Here is a 25,969-nt window from a genome sequence, read left to right on the forward strand (position 1 = left end):
GAATGACAAGGTTTGCCAGAGTTGCTTCAGTTTTGGATCACTGAAGCAAAGTGTGGCTATGGGAATCATAGGCTAAGATGCTAAGTTGTTCTTCAGTTCCTAGAAATGGGTTTGTGATTTTTTTTACCTCCACTTGCAGCCCCATTGAACTGTATCTTGCCACCTTTCTCAAGGACCCTTCAGAACTAGAAATTCAGGCTGCACAGAAACTGGCAGTGGAAGCAGGCGTGTGTGTGTAGAAGCTGTTCAATGTATGTGAATTCAGTTCTGCATATTGAAAGACAGTGAGATGGGGGAGATTATGTGCCATAAAGTTGCTTCTGATTTATGGCAGTCCTATAAGTGCTCTCCAAAATGTCCTATTATTAATGGCCCTGCTCGGGTCCTGCAAAAGAAAGTCCATGGCTTTTTCTTTATAGAGTTAATTCTTATCATATTCAGTCTTCTTCTCTTCCTACTGCCTTCAGCATTTCCTAGCATTGTTGTGTTTTCTAGTGAGTCTTGGCTTCTCATGATATGCCCAAAGTATGAAAGCCTCAGTTTAGCCACTTCCATTTCTAGAGGCAAGTCATGCTTGATCTGATCTGATCTGTCTTTCATTCAACATCTCATTTGGAATTAATTCATCCCCCCCATCAGCCTTCTTCACCATCCTGCTTCCATACTGTGAACCATAACTGGGAATTCCATAGTATGCGTGTTCTTGGTCTTTATTTACTAGTGGCACATCCTTACACTTAGATATCTTTTCATTCATAGCTGTCCTTCTGAATCTCATTCACATGATTTTTTTTTTGGGGGGGGGTTGCAGTCTCCATTTCAATTGATGTTTAAATTGTAGTATAGTTGAGTGTTTTCTTTTCATGGTATGATATCATCTGCTTATCTTAAATTGTTCATGTTTCTTTAACCAGTTTTCAGTCCTCTTTCATATGAATCTAATTGTTCATCTGAATCTAATTGAGCTTTCCATATATGTTTTGCACATAGAACCAACGGGAGATAATATACAACCTTGTCAGACATCTTTGCTTATGGGAAACAAGCCTATTTTTTTCCTATTCTGATCTTCCATATTTTGTTTTAACAATAAGTTATTCTTTAGAGTACAGGTTACACATCAAATCAAATGTTGAGGCACACCCACTTCTTTTAGAATGATTCATAGCCTTTCATGACCCACATAGTCACTGTTTTTCTTCTGAAATTCTTTGGTACATTCCAGTAGTCAATGTTTATTTGCAATATAATCTCTATCACTTCTTCCTTTTCCGAATTCAGCTAGAATTGCTGCCATTTCTAGCTCTGTACATAGTGATCAATTTCCTTTTGAACACTTGCATAACAATTTTGAATTTCTTCTTTTGTGTCTGTAGTTGGAGAACAGACTTGAAGCATGATTAAGTTGATAGCCTTTCCATAAATCTCATCTCATTAATATTATTCAGTCAGGTTTTACACTGTAGTCCCTTATTGCTTGTATTATGTCTCCCTTCACTATTAGAACTGTTTCTTCTGAGTTTTCCATTTTGAGAGTAAAATACTTTGTAACTGTCTGATTGAAAACTTTTTAGTCTAGCCCTCTGTAGCTCAAACACATGTATTGCAATGTTTAAACCTCCCACTTTTTGTTTTACAGTTTATGTGTAATGCAGCATTGAAATGCCTTTTGCTTCTGTGCACAGCAGCAAACAGATGTCCTTATGGCTTTTAATCCAACTGCTTAGGCATCACTATTTGTACTTACCCTTTCCTTTTACCAAGGAGCTAAGTGCCGTCCAAATCTCAGTGGGTCACCACAAGTATCTGTGTCCTTTGTCTCTCCCCTTTATTTCTTACCCTTTATTCTTTGATATGCTCATGTCCCACTCACCCCCTGCAACTGCCAGCCTTCAAGTACCCACCCATAATATCTAAGAACAAATATAAAAATTGTGTTTCATTTAAGAAAATATAAATTGTAGAACATTACCTGCTTTGGCAAACCCTGTTCCTGCAAAATAGGTTCCTTCTTGTGCATTGGCAAAGCACTTTCCAACATTATAGCTAGAAGTAGGGTTATTCAGATCAACAGGAGACTCGGTCATTATGAAATTTCGTATGCAGCCATCAATGCTATAGACAACCTGGCCAAAGAGGAATTTTAAAAAAGATGCTAGTGTCAGCATGCATAGCTATCCAAAATGCCTTCACCTTACAAGTAAAATGCTGAAATATCAGAAAGTGTTGGGGGGTGGGGAGGTTTGACATTTCTATGAAATCTGTGATGTAAATGGGACAAATCTCTGTTTATTTTCTATACAATTAGGTTTCCGCAAAAGAAATTCTATGAAGTAGTCTGCGCAAAATCTGGCTCCATAGATCAAAGTCTTACCAAAGCTGATATAAAAATCTGTTGTATGATAGGGCATCAAATTATCTCAGAAATACAACAATGCTACATCCTTTCAAGACTTCAATTCAGTAGAATCTGTCCCACTGCCATTGACGGCAACTTGTGCATTTACTTCTATTAGCATTTTGTAACGCTCTTGGACCCTGAGGGATGGAAGAAAGGATGGAATTTCCATTGTACAATTAGGAAAAATGTGTGTCTTAGAATAGTAAAGATGGAAGGGGCCTATGAGACCATCAAGTCCAACCCCCTGCCTGATACAGGAATACAAATCAAAGAATATCTGCCAGGTGGTTGTTTAAGTTTCTCTTGAATGCCTCCAGTGTTGATGCACTCACCACCTCTCAAGGTAATTGGTTCCATTGTCCTACTGCTCTAACAGTTAGGACGTTTTTCATGATATTGAACTGAAATCTGGCTTCCTATAACTTGAGACCATTGTTGTGTGTTCTGCACTCTGGGATGATCGAGAACAGATCCTGCTCCTCCTCTGAATGACAGTCTTTCAAGTATTTGAAAAGTGTTATCACATCACCCATGTTTTCTTTTCTCAAGGCTAAACACGCCCAGTTCTTTCAATTTTTCCTTGTCAGGCTTAGTTTCCAGTCCCCTGAATCATCCTTGTGGCCCTCCTCTGAACTTGTTCCAATTTGTCAGCATCCTTCTTGAAGTGTGGTGTCCAGAACTGGACACAGTACTCAAGGTGAGGCCTAACCCGTGCTGAATAAAGCATCCTTGCTAGTCAGTTTGATTTGGTTGTGTTCTAGTATATGAGCTTGCAAGGAGATGCACATTTACTTGTTTTCTTCTACCAGATAAAGTTAACAGTACACCTTTTCTGGACATGGCAAAAGATAAACAGCTCTATCATGAGATGACTAGTTGTCCTGTTTTTCATAGCTCTTCAGAGATTCAAGGCTGGGTACTCTATATGACTGGCAAATATACAGTTGAAATAGGTTTGGACCTAGGACCTTATTTCTGCTGGTGGAAGGGCTTTGCACACAGAAGATGCTTTAACCCAGTTTTGCAGGGATCCCACCTCCATGGCCCACTTAATTCAGCAAGGCCACACAACCCTCTGTGTCCAATTTTCATGGTGTTGGAGAGGTTGTGGTAGGGATGAGAGAGGACATCCTCTTTCAACAGGGATCCAACCCACACACTACAAGAACTTCAAATGCATTTAAAACACTTAATTGGGCAGATGGCACACCACACATTTGCTGTGGGTACATTTTGTACTTTGCAACTGATATTCCAGTACTGGAATACTAAATTATGTGTTATCTTATTTGAGTTGTCTTGACTTTGAGTGCACATGCAGGGTTCCCGTGCTCATCAGGACAGTTAAAAGGGACCAGTTTAGCCCTTGGAAACTGCTGTATTCCTCACTGAGATTTCTGCCATGCCTCTGTGCTTACAGTTTATGTTGGCATAGAAGTTCCATTACTTTAAATAGGGTTCTGTTTTTTAAAAAGCAATATAAGTAGCAGGTGGGGGCAAAGAGCTTAACTCTCCTACCTCCCATCATAAGGCCTGAGCCCAGAGGAGGGCACTGAACTGGTAATTTGTGGTGATGGTGGCCTTCTGCATTCAAATAGTTAAGGTGACTTGCAGATTGTCTCTCACCCTCGGGGGGGGGGGAGTAAGGGACTGCACTGCACTTTACAAGAAAATGCATGGTTGCTTCACTGTGACTACATACAATGCAACAGTAAATGCCTCTGTGAGTGGGTGATGTGGCCAGGACACCACATTATTTACAAAGCCACTGTGACATCAACATCTTGAATTGGCCATGAAATAATCCTTTTCCCAGAAACTCTCTTGATTAATAAACCTATAAGGGTTTTTAATGCTTTGTAAGGGCTATTGACAATTTAAAAAGTACAATGAAACAGGAATAGACACAGTATTCAAAACAACACAACACACACCAGTGTTCTGATTTTATATTAGTCAGATTACCTCTGCTTGTTTGATAGAAAGCAGGTTTATTTTCCTGCCAGGGCTAATGGTTTAACAGAATAGAACCAATAAATTTAACTATGAACTTAGGGTTTAAATCAGAACTTGAACTTATTGAGCCAGTGTTGAAGATTCACTTGGGTTGTACTTGGTGCAAGGAGAAAGCCTATTGCACTATCAAACCATTCATGACACATTGACTGTAGTTAATGCTGGCATATACAAATTTTGCCTTTTAGAGGCAAAAGTTAAAAATAATAATCACAGATGTTATCTGTTACATACAGAGTTGTGTGGCTCAGCATGTACTAACTGAAAGAAGTCTACTGTGCTGTCTTAATACTGTATGAGGCAACCTGCCTCCAAACATTTTGCCATTTACATAGCTATACAAGAGGATTGTGGCCACTGTCTTAAAATAAAGGATTTTTCTCTTTTTAAAGAAAGGTTGGAGCTGACAGCTTAGAAAGCTTTAAGAAATTATATCACAGATAAATTTGGAGCTCTCTGAATCTCTGTTTCCCACAGTGGCTCTGACATATCACTGTTTAAAACACCAAAGCTGGGCTTGAAGGTGGGAGCCTTTCTACATTATATGTGTGTGCATCATACGGCATCTAGGGGTACAGAAGTTCCATGTTATTACAGCTGAAACTAATGACCAAAATCTCCTGTGAATTTATCTAGTTCCATGTGGGACAATGGCTATCACTATTTCATGCGGAAAGGAATTCCACAAAAAGATAAAACTAGCACCTCTGGCCCAGGTAATCTTCCACAGCCCAAGCACCACGATTAATTCATAAAGTCTTACCTTGCTAGGCCACGGCTGAGTCTTAATCTCTGTCTGTTGCACAGCCCTGCTTTCCACACTTCTCCTTGTCTCATACTATCATCCCTAAGACTTTAAACCAGGAATGGGCCACCTCCAGAAATCCTGGAACAACATGTGCCCATTCCTGGACCCTGCACACCTGCATTCAGTCCTTTGACATCCATCACAGTTCCCCCCTTATAAAAATGGGACTAGTTGTTTCTTACAAACTGAAAAAGCCCCCATCCCTTTAGTGGCCAAAAGTAAAGCAAGCTTCTTTCCTTACTGGACCAATTCTTTTAGTTGTATAGTTGATGGGCAATCCTCCCACGTACAGCATTCCCACAACATCCAAAATATCAGCTTTCTTGGGGCTAGTGGTCCTGTTTGTAGCTCCATCAACAGATAGGACACCTTCTTGCTTGCTTCGGAAGATTTGGATCTGAAAGAAGACAAATATTCAGCTTAGCATTTCTTCCCAACATCTTTATTACTACTAATTTTGCAGTCCCATGCAGACTTGACCAAGGAGTACACCCCACAGAAGATAGCATAACTTCTGAACTAAGCTCCACTGGCCCAAATCCTGTCACAAAGGTCTGCCAATATCAGTGGGACTCATGTCACTGGCAGAGTGACATCAGTTAAGAAGTCTATGCTATGATTTGGGGTTGCTGCAATGAGTTGCATACAAGCCAAAACTGAAGCATGGGCTGTTTAGTTAGCTGCAATAAGCCACAGACTGTGGTGCACTTACCAGCAGCAAGGCTATGATGAGGCTATAAGGGACCCTTCATATAATAAGATTTACTCCTTACTAAACATGCATTGCATTATTACACTGGACAGTCCTTGGGGGCAAGGACCTCTCTGCTTGCAGAACATTAGAAAATGTATCCTCTGTATGCCAAGGATGCTCATAAGAAGATGATGATGATGACAGGTGGAATATAAATAACTACAGGGTTGTTTTATTAGTTAATATCTAGCAAATCTTTTTTTTAAATAACCAGTTTGCATTGTATACATTCATTAAAAGGACAGCTTTCCAAATAGTACATGCTTCTAAAAGCACATCAATGCACTAGCAGACAGTAATCTAGTAGCAAATCAATAAATATAGCCTGTGGGACATATCTTCTAGTCATAAATTAAGATATGCTGACATTGTATTAATGCAGCCAACACTTTCACCCCCCTGCAAAAAAGCCTTATGTTCAGCAGCTTGCAGACGTGTTTTAGATTAACTATTAAACTACCTAAATTATAACAAGGTTATATGAATCTGAATGCTTCCTTTCTATAGAACTCGACTCTTAATGTTAGCCCTCCTTCTCAACCTCCTGCTGCCAGTCTCCCTCAAAATCAGAAGATTTGCAAGCCAAATCTTCATATCTTCCGAATCTTCACTGAGGCAGATAGAAGGAAAGCATCCCTTTCTGGATTTTAGAAATTCACCTTGTGCTTGATTAGACTATCATCAAGCCTGGACTGTATGCTTTTATTTTTTAAGACAGTAAGCTTCTACAGTAGCTCTTACATAACTGGAGGTATAAGACAAAATGTGGAGTCAGTGCTTTGACCTACTGTTTTTGAGAAACAAGCCTTTCTTTGTGATCAGCCAACACATAAAGCTGGTTTCACAGATGAATGTTGCCATGTTAAGAACATGTGCTCTTCTTCAAACATCTGGAATCTATCTACAGAAATCTGTTTGCAGAGATCAGTGTATTATTTCTGTGCAAATGCCGTATACAACACAATTAACCTAGAGCAATGAATGCTAGCTGGGGAATTATGGGAGGTGCAGTGAAACAAAGGAACTTTGGAAAGCTCTGACATTATGCATTTTACTGCATTTCCTTCTTTGGCAGGGAGTTGACCTCACTGACCCTTTGGAGAAGCTGCTTCACTGAATACTTTCTCTGAGTTCTTCTTTGGAGGGCAAAGCATTTATTTTTAATTGTTGCTTATGATATCAGCGATGCTGTAAAAGCAGTTTTTTTTTTAAAATCCACTGTCAGAGCATAGCCGATTTGCTGTGCCAGTTAGCAAACAGAAAAAGCAATGGGATGCTTCTCTCTCTCTCTTCTTTCCCAAAGGCTAGAAAAAAATTAAAGGGAAAATTTCCTATTTCTCAAAACCATTAAGCGACGTTACAGGAAACTGCTTATTCAGATACAGGTACTACAAAATTAAATGAGTCTTTCACCTCAGTAAACATAATGTGCATAAGAAATGTATTTATTTGAACAGAATTTTTTTCCCTTGGACTACAATTCCCAGAATCTTCCTTTACTATTCTGGTTGAGGGACTCTGGATTGTGTCTTTTTTCCCCTTTTAAAGCAACAACTGGAAATGTGTTCAAGCTCTGTGCTTAATTTCGTTCCCAGTGTATCATAGCAGTGATGCAAGACTACAGCTATAGGGCTGGAGGTTTAGGAATCAGGTGACATACTGGATTGGCACTTGCTTTTATAAGTGTAAAAAGTTAAATAGGGCTAAGAAAGTTGACCTAGCATATTTTATAGTTATAAAATGTTTAATTTGCATTTCTGAAATAACCCCTTTTTGGCATTTCTATGGCTTGCGCTCCCTTTTCCCTTGCATTTTCCCCTCCAGATCAGGTGACAGAGTGCCACTTTTGGGGGATTCCTATAGTATTCTCATAGGAGGTTTGGCCAGTAAGACTGATAGCAAAAAGTAACCACTATCTCATGAGAATATTATCAAAGCCTCAGGTGTGTGCGGATTTATGTCCACCAGCAATGTACATGCTTGGTTTAGGTGGTTCTCCTCTCCCCCCATTTTATCCTGAGAATGGCCCTGTAAGATAAATTTGGTGAGAAGTACTGACTGACCCAAGAATAAAGTTTGTGCCCGAGAAGGGATCTGAACTTGCTCCAAGTCTGTCGCTCTATTGCGCTATCTTGTCTTTCACAGAACAGTGGTCACTGGATGAATGATCCAGTGGTAGAAAAATAATGCAACAGGTCCCCAATTTGCATAATATGAAAAAGAGGTTAGTTAACTGTAAACTGTCTGTGGTATGCAAATTAGCCTAATGTGCTTACTATGCAAATTAGGCTGCTCAGATTTGGAGACCCGCAATATGGGCATGATTTGATTTCTACAATATAATTGTATCCACACAAAGATAGGAATAGGAGGGATGACTTTGAATTTTTATGTTTCCTCTTCTCGTAATACATTGATCTAGGAAAACAAATATGGCTTATCTAATAACTTTCATGGAGAAAGGCAAGTAACTGTAGAACACCTTGTGTGCTCTGCATGTCCCATTTTAACATCCCAACCCCCTTTCCTCTTTTACAGGAGTGGAAACAATTTATAAGTGCTTGAGTTTAACAGCTGCCTCTTCTTGCAATTTTTTGTCAAACAAGCACAAAGCAGAGGTATGAAAAAGGCTGAGCATGCTTTTCAGTTTTCTCAAACCTGTGGGCCACATGAATTTGGGCACCACTTCTTTATTTTCACCTTATGTTTGTACGGTAGTGTCAATATCTGTACCGTGAGCCAATAGTGATTCCCACACATCACATGAAGACCCATTATCTCAAGTACATGGAAGAACTTTGTTGAATTCTTCCCAGAAAAAGGGAACATAATTTGCTGATTCAGGCCAAGGGCCCATTTTTCTTCAACAGCACCCTGCTGAAAATCTCACTATGGAAACCTCACCGGAACGACTTCTGATGGAAACCAGTACTTTAAATTCAGATAGCACTACTGTCTGAATAAAATTTACAAGCGTGCCTGTAGCTCTGTTATCTTGCTATGTTCAAAATCCATCACAGTTATTTTTTATTCTGCTTTATTTTGCCCATGAACTTATTCTCTAGCTTATTATTATAAGCCATCATTATTCCATACCTTGTGCCACTGCCCATCATTGATTTTGTTGGGAATCATAGTGCTTGTATTTCCATGTCCCAGGTCATAACTGAAGTACGGACAGCCATTCTTTATCTGGACAGTGGCAAAATCAGCATGATTAATCCGGGCCATATAGAAAGCCAACCCATTTTCAGCTTTTGTTCTGATTTCAAATTCGATAGTGAGGCTATGTATTTGAGAGGGAAAAAGAAAAGAAAAAGAATAGAACGTCAGAAGATATTAATCTGTTTTATCTTCTAGTCTTTCTCACAAAGCTAGTATTGCCTAAGGCAAACTTATTTATAAGACAAATGAAATCTATAAATCCCATTTCTGAAGTTGCCAAGGTATATGGAGGAAATGTTTGTACATTTACTGCATGGACTTGATTTACAGCTCAAACCAGACATTGTACATTTGTAGAAAAATAAGGAATCGGAACTTGCCCCTCAGTCCACAGTAGGCCAACAGTAAATAACAAATAACTGGGATTTTAACTTATTTAAATAATTAACTGTGAGTTTTGAACATGCTCATATGAAGCCATCCAGGAAACGTCCATGGTGAGTGGCTCAGTTAACAAGTCACTTGCTGCCAAACACAATCCACTGATAAGGAAAAACCTATGGAAAGTTATTGAGCAGAAATACATCCCCAAAAGTATCTATGAAGGACCCAGGTCTGAAAAGCAAAAAATTCAGGAGCCAGAAGTGGTGATAAGAGCTTAAGGATCTAGCATTCTAGCCATGATCAAAAGAGATCTTGCAAGATTCAGTCGCCAAAAGCAAGTTTTCCAATTTCTGGGTTGAAGAGAAGTTCAGCTAGTAAGCACAAGTCAGTAAGGGCATTGTTCAGTCTGTGTAGAAAGCACAGGAGTCTGTAAGGGAGGGATCCTGATTCCAAAGAAAATATTTCAATCGTTGCTGACGGGCTTTAAGAGCAGCTTTGGTGAATCCTTTGCAGTGCTTACAAAGATGGGGCTGATGGTTTTCTCCCAGGCAACAAGCACAAAGACTGTGGCTGTCAGAAAAAGGAAGCTTTCTGGAACAGGCAGTACAGCGGCTGAATGGCCCTGAACAGGACATAAGCTGGCAATTGTGGGGAGGAAGTCCAATAATTAGGTGCTAAACGGATTAGGAAGATGGCATGTGCCGCCACAGCGGGTGGTCTATAAGGCGGGAAAAAACAATCAAGTACTTGTGGAGGTTTAGGCAGTACAGAAGGCGCTCAGTCCGATGTCAGGGCAACAGAAGGGTGGAAAATCGAAGAACTAGCCAAGTCAACATCCGAAAAAGCCAAAATAGCAACGCGAAAAAGAGAGCTCTAGCCGAGAGGTTCCAACTCCGTGGGCGGAAAAAATGGAACTGAGAGCTGAGGCAGGTGGAGCATGCGCTGTATAGGGCAACCTACACTTTGTTACTTTTCCCCAGAGCTCTAGAAGATTCCGAGAGGACCAGCGCAGGCACTGTTTTACCCGCTTGTGTACATTCACAGAGGCCACGCTGTGGAACTTATTGGTTTTGTGAAGCGTAAACAATATAACTGATGCACAAAATCATTCTGGCTGGCTGTTGCATGCTTGGGCATAACAAGGTAATGCACTGCTCGGCCAAAAAATTACAATTTCCCTTAAAAATGCAGTATTTCACAAGAGGATTCCATTCAGAGAAAAGCACAACTGGATCTAAACGAATAGTTTTAGAAGCAATATCCATGTTAGTCTGTCCTAGCGTATTGAGCAAAAACATATTCCAGCAAGTTTTTCTATTCATGTAAATATGATATAAGATTCATACTTCAAAATGTATTCTTTATAATCTCACACACACGTACCCAGGAGTAAATCTTTTTGAGTTTAATGAGAACTTTTATCATGTAATTCTTTTAACACCTGCAGTTTGCAATATAAGCAATGTGAGGAAATTAAACAGCAATATACAAGTGATCTTATTTGTCTATCAATCTTGCCAGATACAGGTCAATTGATCATATCTTCTTGCTATTTTTGCTTTGTTTCTCTGCCAAACTTTGAGTGGAATAAGACACATATTAAACAGATATAATAAGTTTGGAAATGAGATTCAGGTTTAAAATGGAATTGTTTCTAGACACAGAGTTTAACAGTTAAGCTGAATTCTAGAAGGAACAAGGAAACTTCATTTTAGTCAATGTGAAAAGAAAATGAAGCTGGAAGCCATCTTGATCAGAAACTTGAAATGTGGCTGCCTTGCTTGAAAACACACCTACTATGTAACTAAAATAAATTTTGTTACCGCTTCGCCTCAGAATTGAACGTACTTATTCTTAACTTTGGTATCATCAAAAGCAGCTGCAATATGGCTGTTCCTTGAGAGGCCAAATTGCTTGCCCCCGTCCAAGGTAATTGGTTCCACGTCAGCAGCACATTGCTCCTGTAAAACAAATGCCACCATTATTTCTTCTTCATTACACATGAATAATTCAGACAAATTGTGCCTTTCTTCTACTCTCTAAATAGAGTTCCTCATATTTGCCTGAAGAATTCCAGCATCTTCTCTGTACATACAGTGGTGCCTTGCATAATGAGTGCACCGTTTAACGATGAATCTGCATAGCGATGCGGATTTTGCGATCGCTAATGTGATCGCATACCAATGTTTCCAATGGACAAAAATCGCTTTGCGACGATTGGTAAGCATTTCGCTTACCGATTTGCATAGCGATTTTTAAAAAACAGCTGATCGGCGGTTCCAAAATGGCCGCCAGACGACCAAAATGGCCACGCGCAGCATTTTCGTGCCCTGCCCTCGCTTACCGAGGGCGCGAAAATGGCGGCGCTATGGAGAAACTTCGCTGAACTGTGAGTTTGGGCCCCATTGGAACGCATTAATCCAAGTTTAATGCGTTCCAGTGGGTTTTTACTTTCCGTATAGCGATGTTTCCCCATAGCGACGGTTAATCCGGAACGGATTAATCTTGCTATGCGGGGCACCACTGTATACAGAATGTGTTCCACCCCTACATGTGAAACATATCCTACATATTTTTTTCCTTTCTCAAATATTTCTAATGCTTGTTGTTTTGCTCCCAGAAAACCACAAGGAACCAGTGAGTGGTACTGTATGTATGTTACATATGCAGCAAGCTCACATCTACACTGCCACTTCAGTGCAGCTAAAATAGCATTCTAGATCAGACAAGCGATGCAAACTGGTTTGTTTATAACTCATTTATGTCCCCATCCCTGCAAGAATATGTTTTTATGCAGAGGACTGTGAAGAGAAAGAGATGATCTATCAGCTTCACAGTTTCAAAGTCTCTCACCCTTCCAAAGATACATTCAGAGCTGGGAAACTGCACTGGAGAAAATGCAGCTTATCATTCAAAGCAGCTCTGTTTCTGATTGGTCAAGCTGTCCTCACTTTCTTCCCTTACACCTACAACAGAAGATGAGTGTTACCACTGCTGCACAGTTGTAAATGCCACCTGCACTGCACTCCCTCCCCAAGTGTCTTGTGAGATTCAATGGAGCTTGGTGAAACACTAGTAGTGTGCCCTGTGTCTGCACTGGTGTCAGGTGTATATGTAAACAGTTGAGGCCAGGGCTTGGGCTGCCTCTTGCACAGCTATCAAAGCCGAAAGGAAATTGGTAGCTTTTTTCTTGTTTCATCTCAGCTGAGATTTCTAACAACAGTAATCCTGTGTGTGTAAAGATGTGCAAAATATAATTCTGTCATGCATGATGCAATATAGTCCAATGGAGCACAACTTCCTACGATACTAGCTAATGGTTTTCTTGAAATCTTGATTATCTCAAATGTCATCTAAAATATAAATCCACTAATTAATTGTAATGTATATTTGGATAGGTGCAAAAATTATGACTATACAATAGTGACAGGAATGTCTGTGGCCTTAACATAGATCTATTGTCAAATTAATTATAAAGAATTTTTTAAAGGCTGTGAAAGAGAGTAAGAGGGGGAAGAGTTTCCTGACAGCTCTGTTCAGTTACTTAATTTTTACTCAAATCCAGTTAAACTTTTTTTTTTAAAATACTGTAGTTATCTTTGAAACGATAGTTTCAAGACCAAATAACTGCCAGGTGACAAAGACAACTGTGAATGTGAATGATACATGTCTTCCATCTGTAATAGGCATATTATGAAAAAAGAATGATCACAAAAATCTGAGAATAATATCTTTCTAGGGCAAAATAGATATTGAGGTTCCAAATTATATATTTTAAATCTTCCTTTAAAAAAAGAAAATAAAGGACACAAAACATTATAGCACTTCCAGACATAGTGGTTTATGGTCTGAGGCATGGGTCACCTAAGGGCCAGCACACATTCAGATTACTCATCCAGATGTTCCAGTAAGACATGTATGGACTGCTATCATTCTCTCAAGCAGAAGCACTCAACCTAAGCTCCCATTATGTGTAGATTCTTCCCTGTTTCATATCCTGGTTCAAAGCATGAAAACGTCTGGAAGTGCCCAGTAACAAATGTGTGAGAGCAGTCCTCCAGCCACTCACCACTGACTAAGGAATAATGTTTTCTTCCACTCTTTTGACTTAGTTATATATTTTCCTGTCAGTGACAAGATATATAGATAATAAACAACCCATCCAACAACAGCTTTTATTTGATTTTAATGGGCATGTTCTCAGAAAAAAAGATAATACTTAATGAAACTGAAGTAATATTAAATATTACAATAGACAAGATCTCCATGAATCAAAAACATAAAAGCATCCATGTCTATTCAGAAATACTAAAGAAATATTTGGCAATATAACTTTTTAAAAAGCATTAATCTTGATAGGATTCATGCTGCAGAACAGCTTGGGAATGGAGTCTTTAAATGAATTCTTTTAGCTGAAATCTTCTTGATGTGACATTTCCTGTGTGACAGGAAATTGATGCCTTCAGCAGAGCTCTTTTGTGCAAATGGGAGGCTGGCTGTCAGACTGTCTCACACTTTTGTCTGCAGACAAAGTTGTACTATCAACTTGGGAGGGATGCTTAGTAACAAAGGGAGACAATAACAACACAGAATCAGCACGGCAGTTCATCTAGCTGTGTTAAATAAAACTGGGGCAGGGAGAATGGGGAAAGCACTAGGAGATACCATCACAGCGTCAAAGTCAGCTGAGACGCTGGCACTCTTCACTTCAGCAGCAAGCAAATCCTGAGAAGCAGTAAAGAACAGGAGGCAGAAGTGGCAGTCACCGACGTTGTCTCACTAAACATGTTACAGTATTTGTAGCAGGAAGTAATTCATGGTGAGACTCCTTAACATCCAGCATACCCAAACCCATTTCTTCAGCCTATTCTTTTAAAAATCACCCTTGTTTTTTTTTTTAAAAAAACAAAGGCCAGAACCTGGTCAAAGGTCAAATGGGGCACTGCTTGTATGCCAGCAGCAAAGTAAATGGGAGAAAGTAGTAGCAAATGAACCCACAAGGAGAGTCAGCTCCTATAACTGAAAGCACTTAGTATTAAAGTATGACAAAAGCATTTCTCAAGGATTAAACTGGAATTGCCAGGATTGTAAGAAGCATATTGAAAAGTTAGCAGAAGAAATATTTAAGATATGGCTCACTAAATGGCTCTGAAGTGCTAAAATAATAAGATAAGAATTATTCTGTCTAATATAAAGAGATGCAGATTTCCCCCCAAATGTTAAGTTCACCAAACAAACACTAGATTTTATACACTGATTTTTAAAAAGTTGCTGATATGTGCCGTCAAGTTGCCTCTGACTCATGGTGACCCTATCAATGAGTACAAAATATCCTGTCCTCACCTGCCCTGCTGAGCTCTTACAGGATCAAGCCAGTGTTACTTGTATTTTATTGGTAAGGAAAGTAGCACATTGCTCATAACTTTAGCAATAGCATGTTAGTTACCAATATGCTACCTTTTCACTATTTTTTCCTATAAAAATATACCAAATAAATTGCTAATCGCAACTAAGACTAAACACACTGAATCAATTGCTGAATGCCATGTCAAGACTTACGTACGTACGTCCCATGGGTGACTGAACCAGCCCTCTATATTTCAGTGGTTTATAAGTAATAAATAAACATTATTCGTTGCACTACAAATGTAACAAATGTACATTAATTTGCCATAATTAAATTGTTGTGCCCTTCTTCATCTGAGTGCTGGAAAACGTTTACATAGTAATAAACGTCAGAGGACAAAATGGTGTTAGTCGGCTGCAGTAAAGACAACAAAGTGTCTGTTCTACCCTAAGGTATTTAATATATGTTGAAAAAATTGTGTGTTTTGTTACTCCAACAGTGACTCAAGGAGTGCACTGACACAGCGTTGAAGAGTGCCAGGCTCTCTGAGTTGAGGGCCACTGGAAATCTCACTGATTTATTCAGGGCCTTCACTTTTTCTGACATAAATTTTCTTTCCAAAATCTTTAATATATTTCTGTTTTTCAGTCTATCCTAAGCCATTGTGATTTTTATTCTATTAAACAATTCAGAAGACATGAGGAAAATACCAATAGTGACTGAGCACATGATGCTGCCTTATACCAATCAGTACTATTCATTGCTTAATTGAACCAAATACTGTCTCTTCCAGAGCTGTGGAAACTTAGGTTCTCTAGATGGTTTGGATCACAACTCCTATCAGTTCACAGCATAGCCTATAGTGATGGTTTGTGAGTGTTGCAGCCCCAAACGTCTGGATGACCAAAGGATGGTCTACTCTAAATGACAATAGGATGTGTAATGTATGTACTAAAAATCTTCCACATGTTAAGACAGAATAGTGCCAATAAACAGGGGACAGGAAAGTTGTAGCCCATGGGCCAAGCATAACTCCTGTATGTTATCTCACATGCTCCTCTAACCTCTTATCTCTAAAAAAATTATTTATCCAAAGAAATGCCAAACATTGCCTCCAGAAGCCTGGGATGAGGGCCAGGAAGTGATTTGCCATTTAAAAGCTCTCAGAGCCCCTGGGCCTGTTTCATACCTGAAGTACAAGCTAACTGAAAGACAAAATCTCAGGATGTGGGAAAATGGCCTTTATTCAATACACACAACCCTAAAGCATTTTGGTCAATTAATTAGTTGATGGCCTTCCTCAAAGGTGAAACTTGAAAGAAGTCTGTGAAGGAATCTTTGTAGGCACTGTTAACTTACTGCTCCTAGGGAAGCCTCCCAAATAATTGCCTAAGCCAGAAGCGTATCAAGTCAGTTCCATTTTTGTTTTTTTTAAAAGATGTATGTTCGGGGGAGACCTTCTCTAAGTCAAAACAGGCCTGTGTATGTGTGGAAATGTTATACTGTAAATGACAAATCACACATACACCAAGCCTGGGTGGGATTTAACATTGTCTCTGTGATTTTTTTTATTTTACAGAGTTCTAGGTGGTTGAGGAGGGTGGGGACTCACCTAAACTGAGGGACCACAGGTTCTCAGAAATTGCCCCCCTCAATAAAATCTTAAATGATGCATTTTTTTAAAAAAGGGGGGGTGTTAATTTTTTTGACACATTTTTCTAAGGGGCACCACAGATAGTGCTTAATTTTACTGGGGTAATATATTTATTATAAAATACACATTAGAGACCAATCATCTTATGACTTGCCAATGAGAAATATTTTGTTTGCTTTTTTTGTTTTGTTTTTACTATGAACTGAATATACCTCCTATTATTTACTTTTAAAAACTGACAAATGTATTCTGTCTACTGGCAATTATCTATTCAGACCATGGCTGCTAAGGAAGCTAAAAAAAAGAAAAAAGAAAAAAAAGAAAAAGTTATTTTAAATCTTGTTTCAAAGCAGGAAATTGATATTCTGGCTTAAATCTCGGTATGATCTTGGAGCAGAGCTCCAGGGTTTGGTTGAAAATCTTCTAGCTCAACTTGTTTGCATTACCAGCACAATTTTACTGAAAATTACTGAAAGAATTAGAAATTGAAATAAGGCATTAGCTTCAACATGTTACCATTATGCCATCTTGTGGGATTTTTTAAAAGTGCTGATTAATATCATATAAACAGGAATCAATAGAAATGTAAATCATTGCTCCCTTGTGTGAGAAAGAGAACCCTGCAGTACATTTTCTGGAACTCTTAACAATGCTTCTTGCTCATGCAATAAAAACTATGCAAATTGTGTTAATTGTATGACTTGCAGAAATTGCACAAACTTATGTAGCTGTTGCTTTGTTGCATGGAATTTTAAGAAGAATCCTTGGATCAGTTGTTTATTTTTGAGTAACCAGGTAGTCCTCTGCTTTATGTGCATGTGCATTTCTGCAGATACAGTTTGAGCAAATTGTGGAAACTTCAATGATTATAAACAATGTTCCATGCTTTCTTCTGGTGTTAAAGGCCAGAAATCTTCTGGGGGATGGGTTAATAAATCAAACTGTCTTGAGACAGCCTACCCAGATGGCAATGGAAAGCATATACAGACAAGTGTAAAGTATGTCATGAGAATTTTAATAGGCCTAAATAATATTCCTCTATCATCATGGGATCTTGGCTAGAAAATTGTCATTTTATATTTCATGATTCTTTAGGCAGTCCATTTCAAGGTCCACAGCTTCCAATAGTTACCTAGAACACTGGTTCTTAACCTTGGGTTACTCAGGAGTTTTGGACTGCAACTCCCAGAAGCCTTCACCACCAGCTGTCCTGACTGGGGTTTCTGGGAGTTGCAGTTCAAAAGCATCCGAGTAACAAAGGTTAAGAACCACTGACCTAGAAGGCTGTAGAATTAGTGATCCAAAGGCATATTAAAGAATCTTCTAGAGCAGTGGTCCCCAACCTTGGGCCTCCAGATGTTCTTGAACTACAACTCCAAGAAGCCTTCACCACCACCTCTGCTGGCCAAGATTTCTGGGAGTTGAAGTCCAAGAACATCTGGAGGCCCAAGGTTGGGGACCACTGTTCTAGAGGCAAAAAAAAAAATGCTCTGCTTCCAAGTGGGTACTTGATATTTGAAAATTCTCTCCTCCCATTACAGTCCTAGCTTCTCCTATTCTAGATGATCTATGGACTCTCCAGAGATGCATTTCACGGGTCCATGTGTGGCAGGGAACTGGACGGGAAAGATTTGCCCTTCCAAAATCTAGTAGCCTCCTGCTTGTGCAAGCTTTGGATCCAATGCATTATATTTCCTATGGTAATTGTAGTGGACAAGAAGAGATATTGGCTTGATTTTCTACAATGGCTTCTAAAAGAGTAAATGATGAAAACAGCAAACAGGTGTCAAGCTTTTGTCACTGAAGACAGAGAGCAATGCTTGAAATGTTGACATCTTGACCTATAATCACTTCTATCTTTTGAAAGAGAAGAGACTGAGTAATGGAATTTCAACCTTGCTCCCCTTTAGATGACAGGTTCATACATAAGCCATCTCAGTACAAACTGAAAAATCACTACACTTTAATAGGTGGCACAGATAAATATAAGCCCATAGACAACATCCATTCTTTATTACACTGCAGTTCATTTCACAGACATAACTTGCTGAAGTTTTTATCCTGATGGCAGGCAGCTTGACCAGTAAAGTCAAACAGATTACTTTAATGGTGGGTGATTCCTAATATGGTTTTAATGGAAAAGGAATAAGATATATTATTGATATATTTGTTTTTAGTGTACACATTTGGGAGGGGTATACATACATTTTTTTAGAGAGGTAAACTTTCTCTGATTGGCACTTTTCAAATTAACAAATTTCATTCATTGTGAGCTTTTCTGGAATGCAGTCTACCTTTCAGCAGTCACAGTATCTGTAGAAGTGGACCAAAATCCCCAAAAACTCATACTGAAAGAAATTTGTTTGTCTCAGCAGTACTGCAGTACTTGTGTTTTTGATACTGCTGATATATGGATTTTTTTAAAAAATTAAAGGTATAGAAAGCTTCATAGTTACTCCACTATATCCTTGTTTACTTGTATATTTTATTTCCTTTTTTTGAATATGGCAAACAGGAAGAAGCAGAAACAAGATGAACATCCAGTAAATCCAGTGAATGGAACAGAATGGGATACGGTCAGCACTCTTGTTGAAGCTCAGGTCACCCTATGGAATAGGGAGATGACCTGGGCGGTTGACACGATTGCGCCTAAGCGCCCTCTCCCTGCACACAGAGCCCAGACAGCTCCTTGGTATACTTCTGAACTGTGGGCAATGAAGCAAGAGGGGAGACAGCTGGAGCGCAGGTGGAGGAAATCCCGCTGGGAGTGTAACCAAACATGACTAAGAGGCCATTATTGGGTCTATTTCATGGCAATATGGCTGGCGAAACGGCCATATTTCTCCAGCCCTTTTGCTTCCTCAGAATGTTGTCCAGTGGAATTGTTTTGGGTAGTCCAGGATCTTCTTCAACTGGGAATTCCAGTAGAGGTCCCGGACTGCTCATCAGCTCACTGTGATGAGTTTGCCATTCATTTTGAGGGAAAAATTGCTCAGCTTTGCAGTGGGTTGGACTCCACCGTTACTGCAGAATCAGAGGATGTGTCCAGTGTGCCACGCTTAGATCAAGTATTAATGGATGAGTTTCAGTTGTTGAGATCTGAGGATGTGGACAGGGTGCCTGGATCTGTCCGTTCTACCACTACAGTGGTGCCTCGTATAACGAGTGCACCGTTGAACGATGAATCCGCATTTCTCCATCGCTAATGCGAGGGCATGCTCGCATTACGATGGGGGAACAGCTGTTCAGCAGTTCCAAAATGGCCGCCGGAACACAAAAAATGGGTGCTGGTACACCCAAGATGGCCGCTGGGACTCTCAAAATGGCCTCCAGTACAACCAAGATGGCCGCCAGAACACAAAAAATGGCTGCCGGTACACCCAAGATGGCCGCTGGAACACAAAAAATGGGTGCCAGTACACCCAAAATGGCCGCCGGTACACCCAAGATGGCTGCCGGAACAAAGGAAAACATCGGAGAACGGTGAGTTTTGGGCCCATTTGGAATGCATTAAACTTTGTTTAATGAGTTCCAATGGGTTTTTTGGATCCGTTTTACGATGTTTTCCTATAGCGAAGGTTAATCCAGAACGTATTAATCTCGCTATGCGGGGCACCACTGTACTCTGCTCGACCCTTGCCAATCTTGGCTAATTGGAAGATCTGCCAGGGGTTCGCACCTGGGTCCAGGAGGCTGTGAACACCTCTTTGAGAGAGGGAGTGGTCCCTACCACCTTGAAAGAGGCGGTAATTCGGCCACTCCTAAAAAAGCCTAACCTGGACCCAAGGCTGGTGGTTAACTACCGACCAGTGGTGAACCACCCTTATTTGGGCAGTTGGAGCGAGTTGTGGACAGGCAACTCCAAGTGCTGCTAGATGAAATGGATTTTCTGGATCTATTTCAATCAGGTTTGGGTCCTGGATACCTGAAGGACCGTCTCCTTCCATATGAACCTACCTGGCAGTTAAGATCTAGCCAGGGGTACCTTCTGAACGAGCCATCCCTCAAGGAGGTGACAGGGATGGTTTGTAGACAAAGGGTGTTGTTGGCAGCTGCCCCCAGACTATGGAATGCCATCCCAATTGAGATTCGCCTGGCGCTGATGCTGATGACATTTTGGCGCTAGGTTAAAACCTTCCTGTTCCAGAAGGCTTTTAATTGAAATAACATCAACTGTGGGTCCTGATGGCAATTTTTAGAATATATATTTAAATTGTATTTTAATTGCTTTATCTTTTTATTGTATTTTAATTGTTGTAAGCCACCCAGAATTAAGTTAAATAAATAATAAAGTAAATAAATAAATAAATAATAATTATCCAAATGCAAGACAAAAGCTCCATGTGCTTATGCTCTTTGCAAAGTGTTACATGAAAATTCCAAAGAAATGTTAATAGAACATCACCATACAACTTTACAGTTTCTAGTCCCATGTGAGAACACATAATTAAAAACACACATGTATGCTGCAGAAAAAAAGCACACTTACAGGTGAAGGAGGGAAGGGTGGTGATGGAGTGGAAGGTTCACTTGCTTTCTTCTCTTCCATGTCAGGCTCAGGAGTGGAAACTTCATCCTCCCCCTCCTTTTCATGTGGTGCTGCTAAATCAGGACATTGGCCAATGTCTGCATTTTCAAAGGATACTGGCCGGGCAAAATCCATTGGACTAAAGTGGCAGATCAAAACCATTGGTGTCAATTAATGACAGATCTTCAACTCACCTTTTTTATTCAATATATCTATGATTTATTTTAAAATGTGTAACCTTTTATAGGTAATACCTGTTTGTATCACAAACTTATTGTACAGACTTACATATTGATTATCTAAAGAACATTTTAGATAGAATTGTGGTGGGATGTTGGCATCCTCTTGACCAGGATAACAAGCAATGAGGTTATACCAGGCATATATCAGTAGCAGGTTTATATCATATGATGATATCACATTACACAAATATTGAAGCCCCATTAAGGAATTATGTTAACTACAATGAACCCATAAGAAAGAGAGTGTTAGCATTCCCTGTCATCACAGTCCTTACAGAGAGAGTAATCATCTGAAGACATAAAGCTCAAAATATCAGTTCCATTTGTATGGAGAAACTCCAGGCATAGAGGACTCTAACAGTCTTATTCAGATCATACTCTGAAGATCTGGAGATCTGTCTTTGTAACAGTGAAAGAGGTGGGACTAAGCTGGCCCCTTCCTCGCATGTTTCCATTAGCTTAAAACATAATGCTTGAATAGGGCCTAAGATAAGGATGGAAGTGGGATAACACCATTTGATTTCTGGAAGCTAGGTTAGTATATACTTACACAGCATTGACAACAAGGTTCCATATGCAGCCATCAAAGGCAGGTATGTTTCTGATTGGGGCAGTGTGAAATTCAGGTGGTGTCCCTCCCACAAACAACTTCTTAACGGATATTGGCTGATCTGAGGGGAGTCTCTGAGACTGTCTTCTGTCCTCATCTACTTGTATGGCAAACATCCTGCAAAATTACCAAAAGCCAGTTGATACATGAATAAACCAAACTCTTCTCCAGCGGAAGGAGAAGTGGATTGTCTCCTTCCTGATCTCCCTTCAGCGTCAAACAGCTGAGTGGCAGAGGCTTAACTTTATCCAAAGAGCTACACCTCTGCTGCTGTAGCTGTTCCACAGTGAGACAGGGAGCCCCAAGCTTTTTAATTAAAAAAAAAAAATCTACAAACTTCATTGAGAACAGCATTCTGCAGAATCACATTTCTCATTAGCAAGCTTTTCTGGAATGCCTGAGATTTCTTTGTCAGGGCTTTAAACAACAACTACTATAGGAATAACAACATAGAGAAGGTTTTCAGTGATACTAATATCTGGATAAGCTAGGAAAAAAAGCAGGATACAAACTGCCAACATTAATCTTAATAGACAGAAATCGCGTCTGTTTTAAATATAATGTGCACAAGGTCCAATCAGGTAAAACAGCAGGGAGATTCATTGTGTTTGGCGTTTTATTTCCACCAGACTTTGTACTAGCTTTTTTTTTTTTTTTGCTCAGAGACAAGCAAGCCTCTTGGGTATGGTGACTGTTGGAATTTGTTTTCCAAAGGGGAGAGAGAGAGAAGGAAAAGGACAGAGAGGGAAGCGGGAAAAGGAGGGAGGACTATTTTCAAAACTGAAACCGTGTTAGTGTTCTAGTGAGGTGATTCAAGCAATCTCTCATCTTTGAGAAACTGGATGTGAAAATGAAAGTTTATCTCTTAAAGACCAGTCAAAAAACATTGCAACATAATTTGGGAGCTGAGGGAAACCTCTTGCTGTGACAATCCCACACTATCAGCAGTTAAGAAATCTAATGATGGCTTTCAGCAGTATGTGGACTGCGAACTTCTAGAGGTACAAGCTGGATTTTGAAGGGGCAGAGGAACTAGAGACCAAATTGCTAACATGCACTGGGTTATGGAAAAAGCCAGAGAGTTCCAGAAAAACATCTACTTCTGCTTCATTGATTACCCAAAAGCCTTTGACTGTGTTGACCACAACAAACTATGGCAAGTTCTTAAAGAAATGGGAGTGCCTCACCACCTTATCTGTCTCCTGAGAAACCTATATCTGGGACAGGAAGCAGCAGTTAGAACTGGATATGGAACAACTGATTGGTTCAAAATTGGGAAAGGAATACAAAAAGGCTGTATATTGTCCCCCTGCTTATTTATATGCACAATACATCATGTGAAAGGCTGGACTGGAGGAATCCCTAGCCAGAATTAAGATTGCCGGAAGAAATATCAACAACCTCAAATATGCAGATGATACCACTCTGATGGCAGAAAGTGAGGAGGACTTAAAGAACCTTGTAATGAGGGTGAAAGAAGAGAGCGCCAAAAATGGTCTGAAGTTCAACATAAAAAAACCCTAAGATCATGGCCACTGGTCCCATCACCTCCTGGCAAATAGAAGGGGAAGATATGGAGGCAGTGACAGATTTTACTTTCTTGGGCTCCATGATCACTGCAGATGGTGAGAGCAGCCCCTGAAATTAAAAGATGCCTGCTTCTTGGGAGGAAAGTTATGACAAACCTAGACAGCATCTTAAAAGGCAGAGACATAATCTTGCTGACAAAGGTCCGCATAGTCAAAGCTATGGTTTTTCCAGTAGCAATGTATGGAAGTGAGAGCTTGGACCATAAAGAAGGCTGACCGCCGAAGAATTGATGCTTTTGAATTGTGGTGCTGGAGGAGACTCTTGAGAGTCCCCTGGACTGCAAAGAGAACAAACCTTTCCTTTTTATAGAAACCAACCCTGAGTGCTCCCTGGAAGGACAGATCCTGCAGCTGAGGCTCCAATACTTTGGCCATCTCATGAGAAGATTCCCTGGAAAAGACCCTGATGTTGGGAAAGTTTGAAGGCAAGAGGAGAAGGGGACAACAGAGGACAAGATGTTTGGACAGTGTCACTGAAGCTACCAACATGAATTTGACCAGTGGAAGACAGGAGGGCCTGGTGTGCTCTGGTCCGTGAGGTCACAAAGAGTCAGTCATGACTTAACGACTAAACAACAACAAATGATGGCTTGTCTGTAACCTACAGTTTTGGCCCTGAGGAAGCAGTTGTTTAAGCTACCATTTCTCAGACTATGATTTGGAACCTACGAGTGGGCCTCAGCCCCTTTTTATGTGGGCTTCTCTGATGCAGTCTGCATAGTCCTCCTTTGCTTCACTGTCTCATGGCACAGTAACGTCTCAGTTCACTGAAGGAAAGGTAAACTATGCAGTTCCCTACAAGGAACATATTAAGATAAAGAAGAATATCCAGAGAGCAAGATGGATAAGATATCATAAAATAGTACTGGTAATTATCAGCTTACTGTGTCAAACTCTACAGTCATCTGTTACCCTTTTGTGACTGGCTCCTCCTCTCTGTTACCATTTTATGAATGGTGGACTAAGAAATGTTCAGCTCTTCTAAAAGGGTCATCATGCAGAAACATTCAGAACCTCTGGTTTAAGCTTTAGACAGAATATCCTACATTCAAAATATGAACCCATCCTATCCAGGTCAATTAAAACGTAAGTCCACTGGATTCAGTGGAATTTATTACCAGAAAACAGTGCATGGGCTTGTACCTTCTCAGGTCACATAGCTAGGATTTTCAGGATTTCCTACTAGAGAAAATAACTGCAGTAACCTTCTATTTGATGTTCCAAATATGTGGGCACAAACTTTCCTGAAATATTGGGCATTTCTAAAATTGTTTGATTTTCCTGTATCTGATAAACATTGCTGGCTAAATCTCTCATAATTAACAAAGCTTTCTTTTATTGGCTAAGTTACCAGGAGAAATGTTTATATACTTTGGCACAGAAAGTGAAGGAACTTTAGTCCGCGTTGCTATCCTATAATTATACTGGAATGGGGAAGCAATTAGTTCATAATTATATGGGCAATTAGCTTTCCAAAGAGTTTTCAAAAATATCCTGTGCTTTTAATAAAAGAAAGCCTACATGATGATTAGCAGATGAAAAGATTTGTTTAATAAATTATTCTTTCCTTTTCTATTCTCGAATGGTTTATGGAAAAAAGGAAATCTGCTGTACGGTACATGTATTTTCAACAAAGAGGTATAAAAACTTGAAGGATGAACCTAGCATGAATTTCTGTCCACTAGAGGGTACCAGAAAAGCAATAATGTGCTGCTGATACAAGTTCTCTGCACAGGTTTACAGATGAATAACAGTTTGGTGTTATGCAGCATTTTAAATCTTGTTTTATTATACCCAAAGCATTTCTTTCAGCATTCTTCATTAGATACTGTTCATATTAGATACATTAGATATCAGTTCTAGTCAGTTCTAGTTCTATCAGTCTAGTCTGCCCTACCATGTCCGGTATACATAGCATTTAGTTGGCTCATCTGTCCCTAAACTGTTTTCTTCATTTATATACTTGGAACCCGGTTTTAATTTTTCTTCAATATATAAGCCAACAAATAAGTTATAATTTGATGAAACCATTGTGCTAGACAGCTAATTATATTTGGCTATGCAGCTGCATCATTGGACAAATGAAGCTGTACTGCTTCCCCTTGTGGATGAGGAGAGCTCATAACTTTTGGGAAAAAATGATCAGGCCAGTTTCCTTGTCTTCCCATCATTCAGTGAAACAAGCACCAAGCATTATGATAAGATGAAGAGAGTCTCCAGCTTGCACTGGAAAGACAGGCATATTTATCCCTCTGATTCTTTTTCCAGAGCCACAAAAATGTGCATAAAAACAGAAAACACTGCACCATCCATTTGGGTTCAACTTTGGGAGTTGCGATCAGAGTATCTTTTAAGATCTTCTGGGGAGGCCCTTCTCTTCTTTCCACCATGTTCCTAAGCTGATTTGGTGAGGGCATGAGAGAGGGCCTTCTTAAAATATAGTTTTTGTATAGTATTTTAATCCTGTAATG

At 39.7% G+C, this 25,969-nt stretch overlaps 1 protein-coding gene across 1 annotated transcript in view; it reads right to left on the minus strand.

Annotated features, from left to right (window-relative positions):
* Window positions 1-25,969, minus strand: part of LAMA2 (laminin subunit alpha 2) — a 535,204-nt gene that overhangs the window by 5,466 nt on the left and 503,769 nt on the right. Inside the window, exons 56-62 of the mRNA XM_072996866.2 lie at window positions 21,850-22,026; window positions 21,019-21,196; window positions 14,194-14,253; window positions 11,377-11,489; window positions 9,076-9,265; window positions 5,467-5,622; window positions 1,973-2,126 (exon numbers count right to left, since the gene is read on the minus strand). Of these exons, the coding sequence (XP_072852967.2) occupies window positions 1,973-2,126; window positions 5,467-5,622; window positions 9,076-9,265; window positions 11,377-11,489; window positions 14,194-14,253; window positions 21,019-21,196; window positions 21,850-22,026 (1,028 nt within the window). The remainder of the gene's footprint in view (window positions 1-1,972; window positions 2,127-5,466; window positions 5,623-9,075; window positions 9,266-11,376; window positions 11,490-14,193; window positions 14,254-21,018; window positions 21,197-21,849; window positions 22,027-25,969) is intronic.

The sequence above is a fragment of the Pogona vitticeps genome, chromosome 1 (genome assembly GCF_051106095.1).
Source record: "Pogona vitticeps strain Pit_001003342236 chromosome 1, PviZW2.1, whole genome shotgun sequence".
Taxonomy (NCBI): Eukaryota; Metazoa; Chordata; class Lepidosauria; order Squamata; family Agamidae; genus Pogona; species Pogona vitticeps.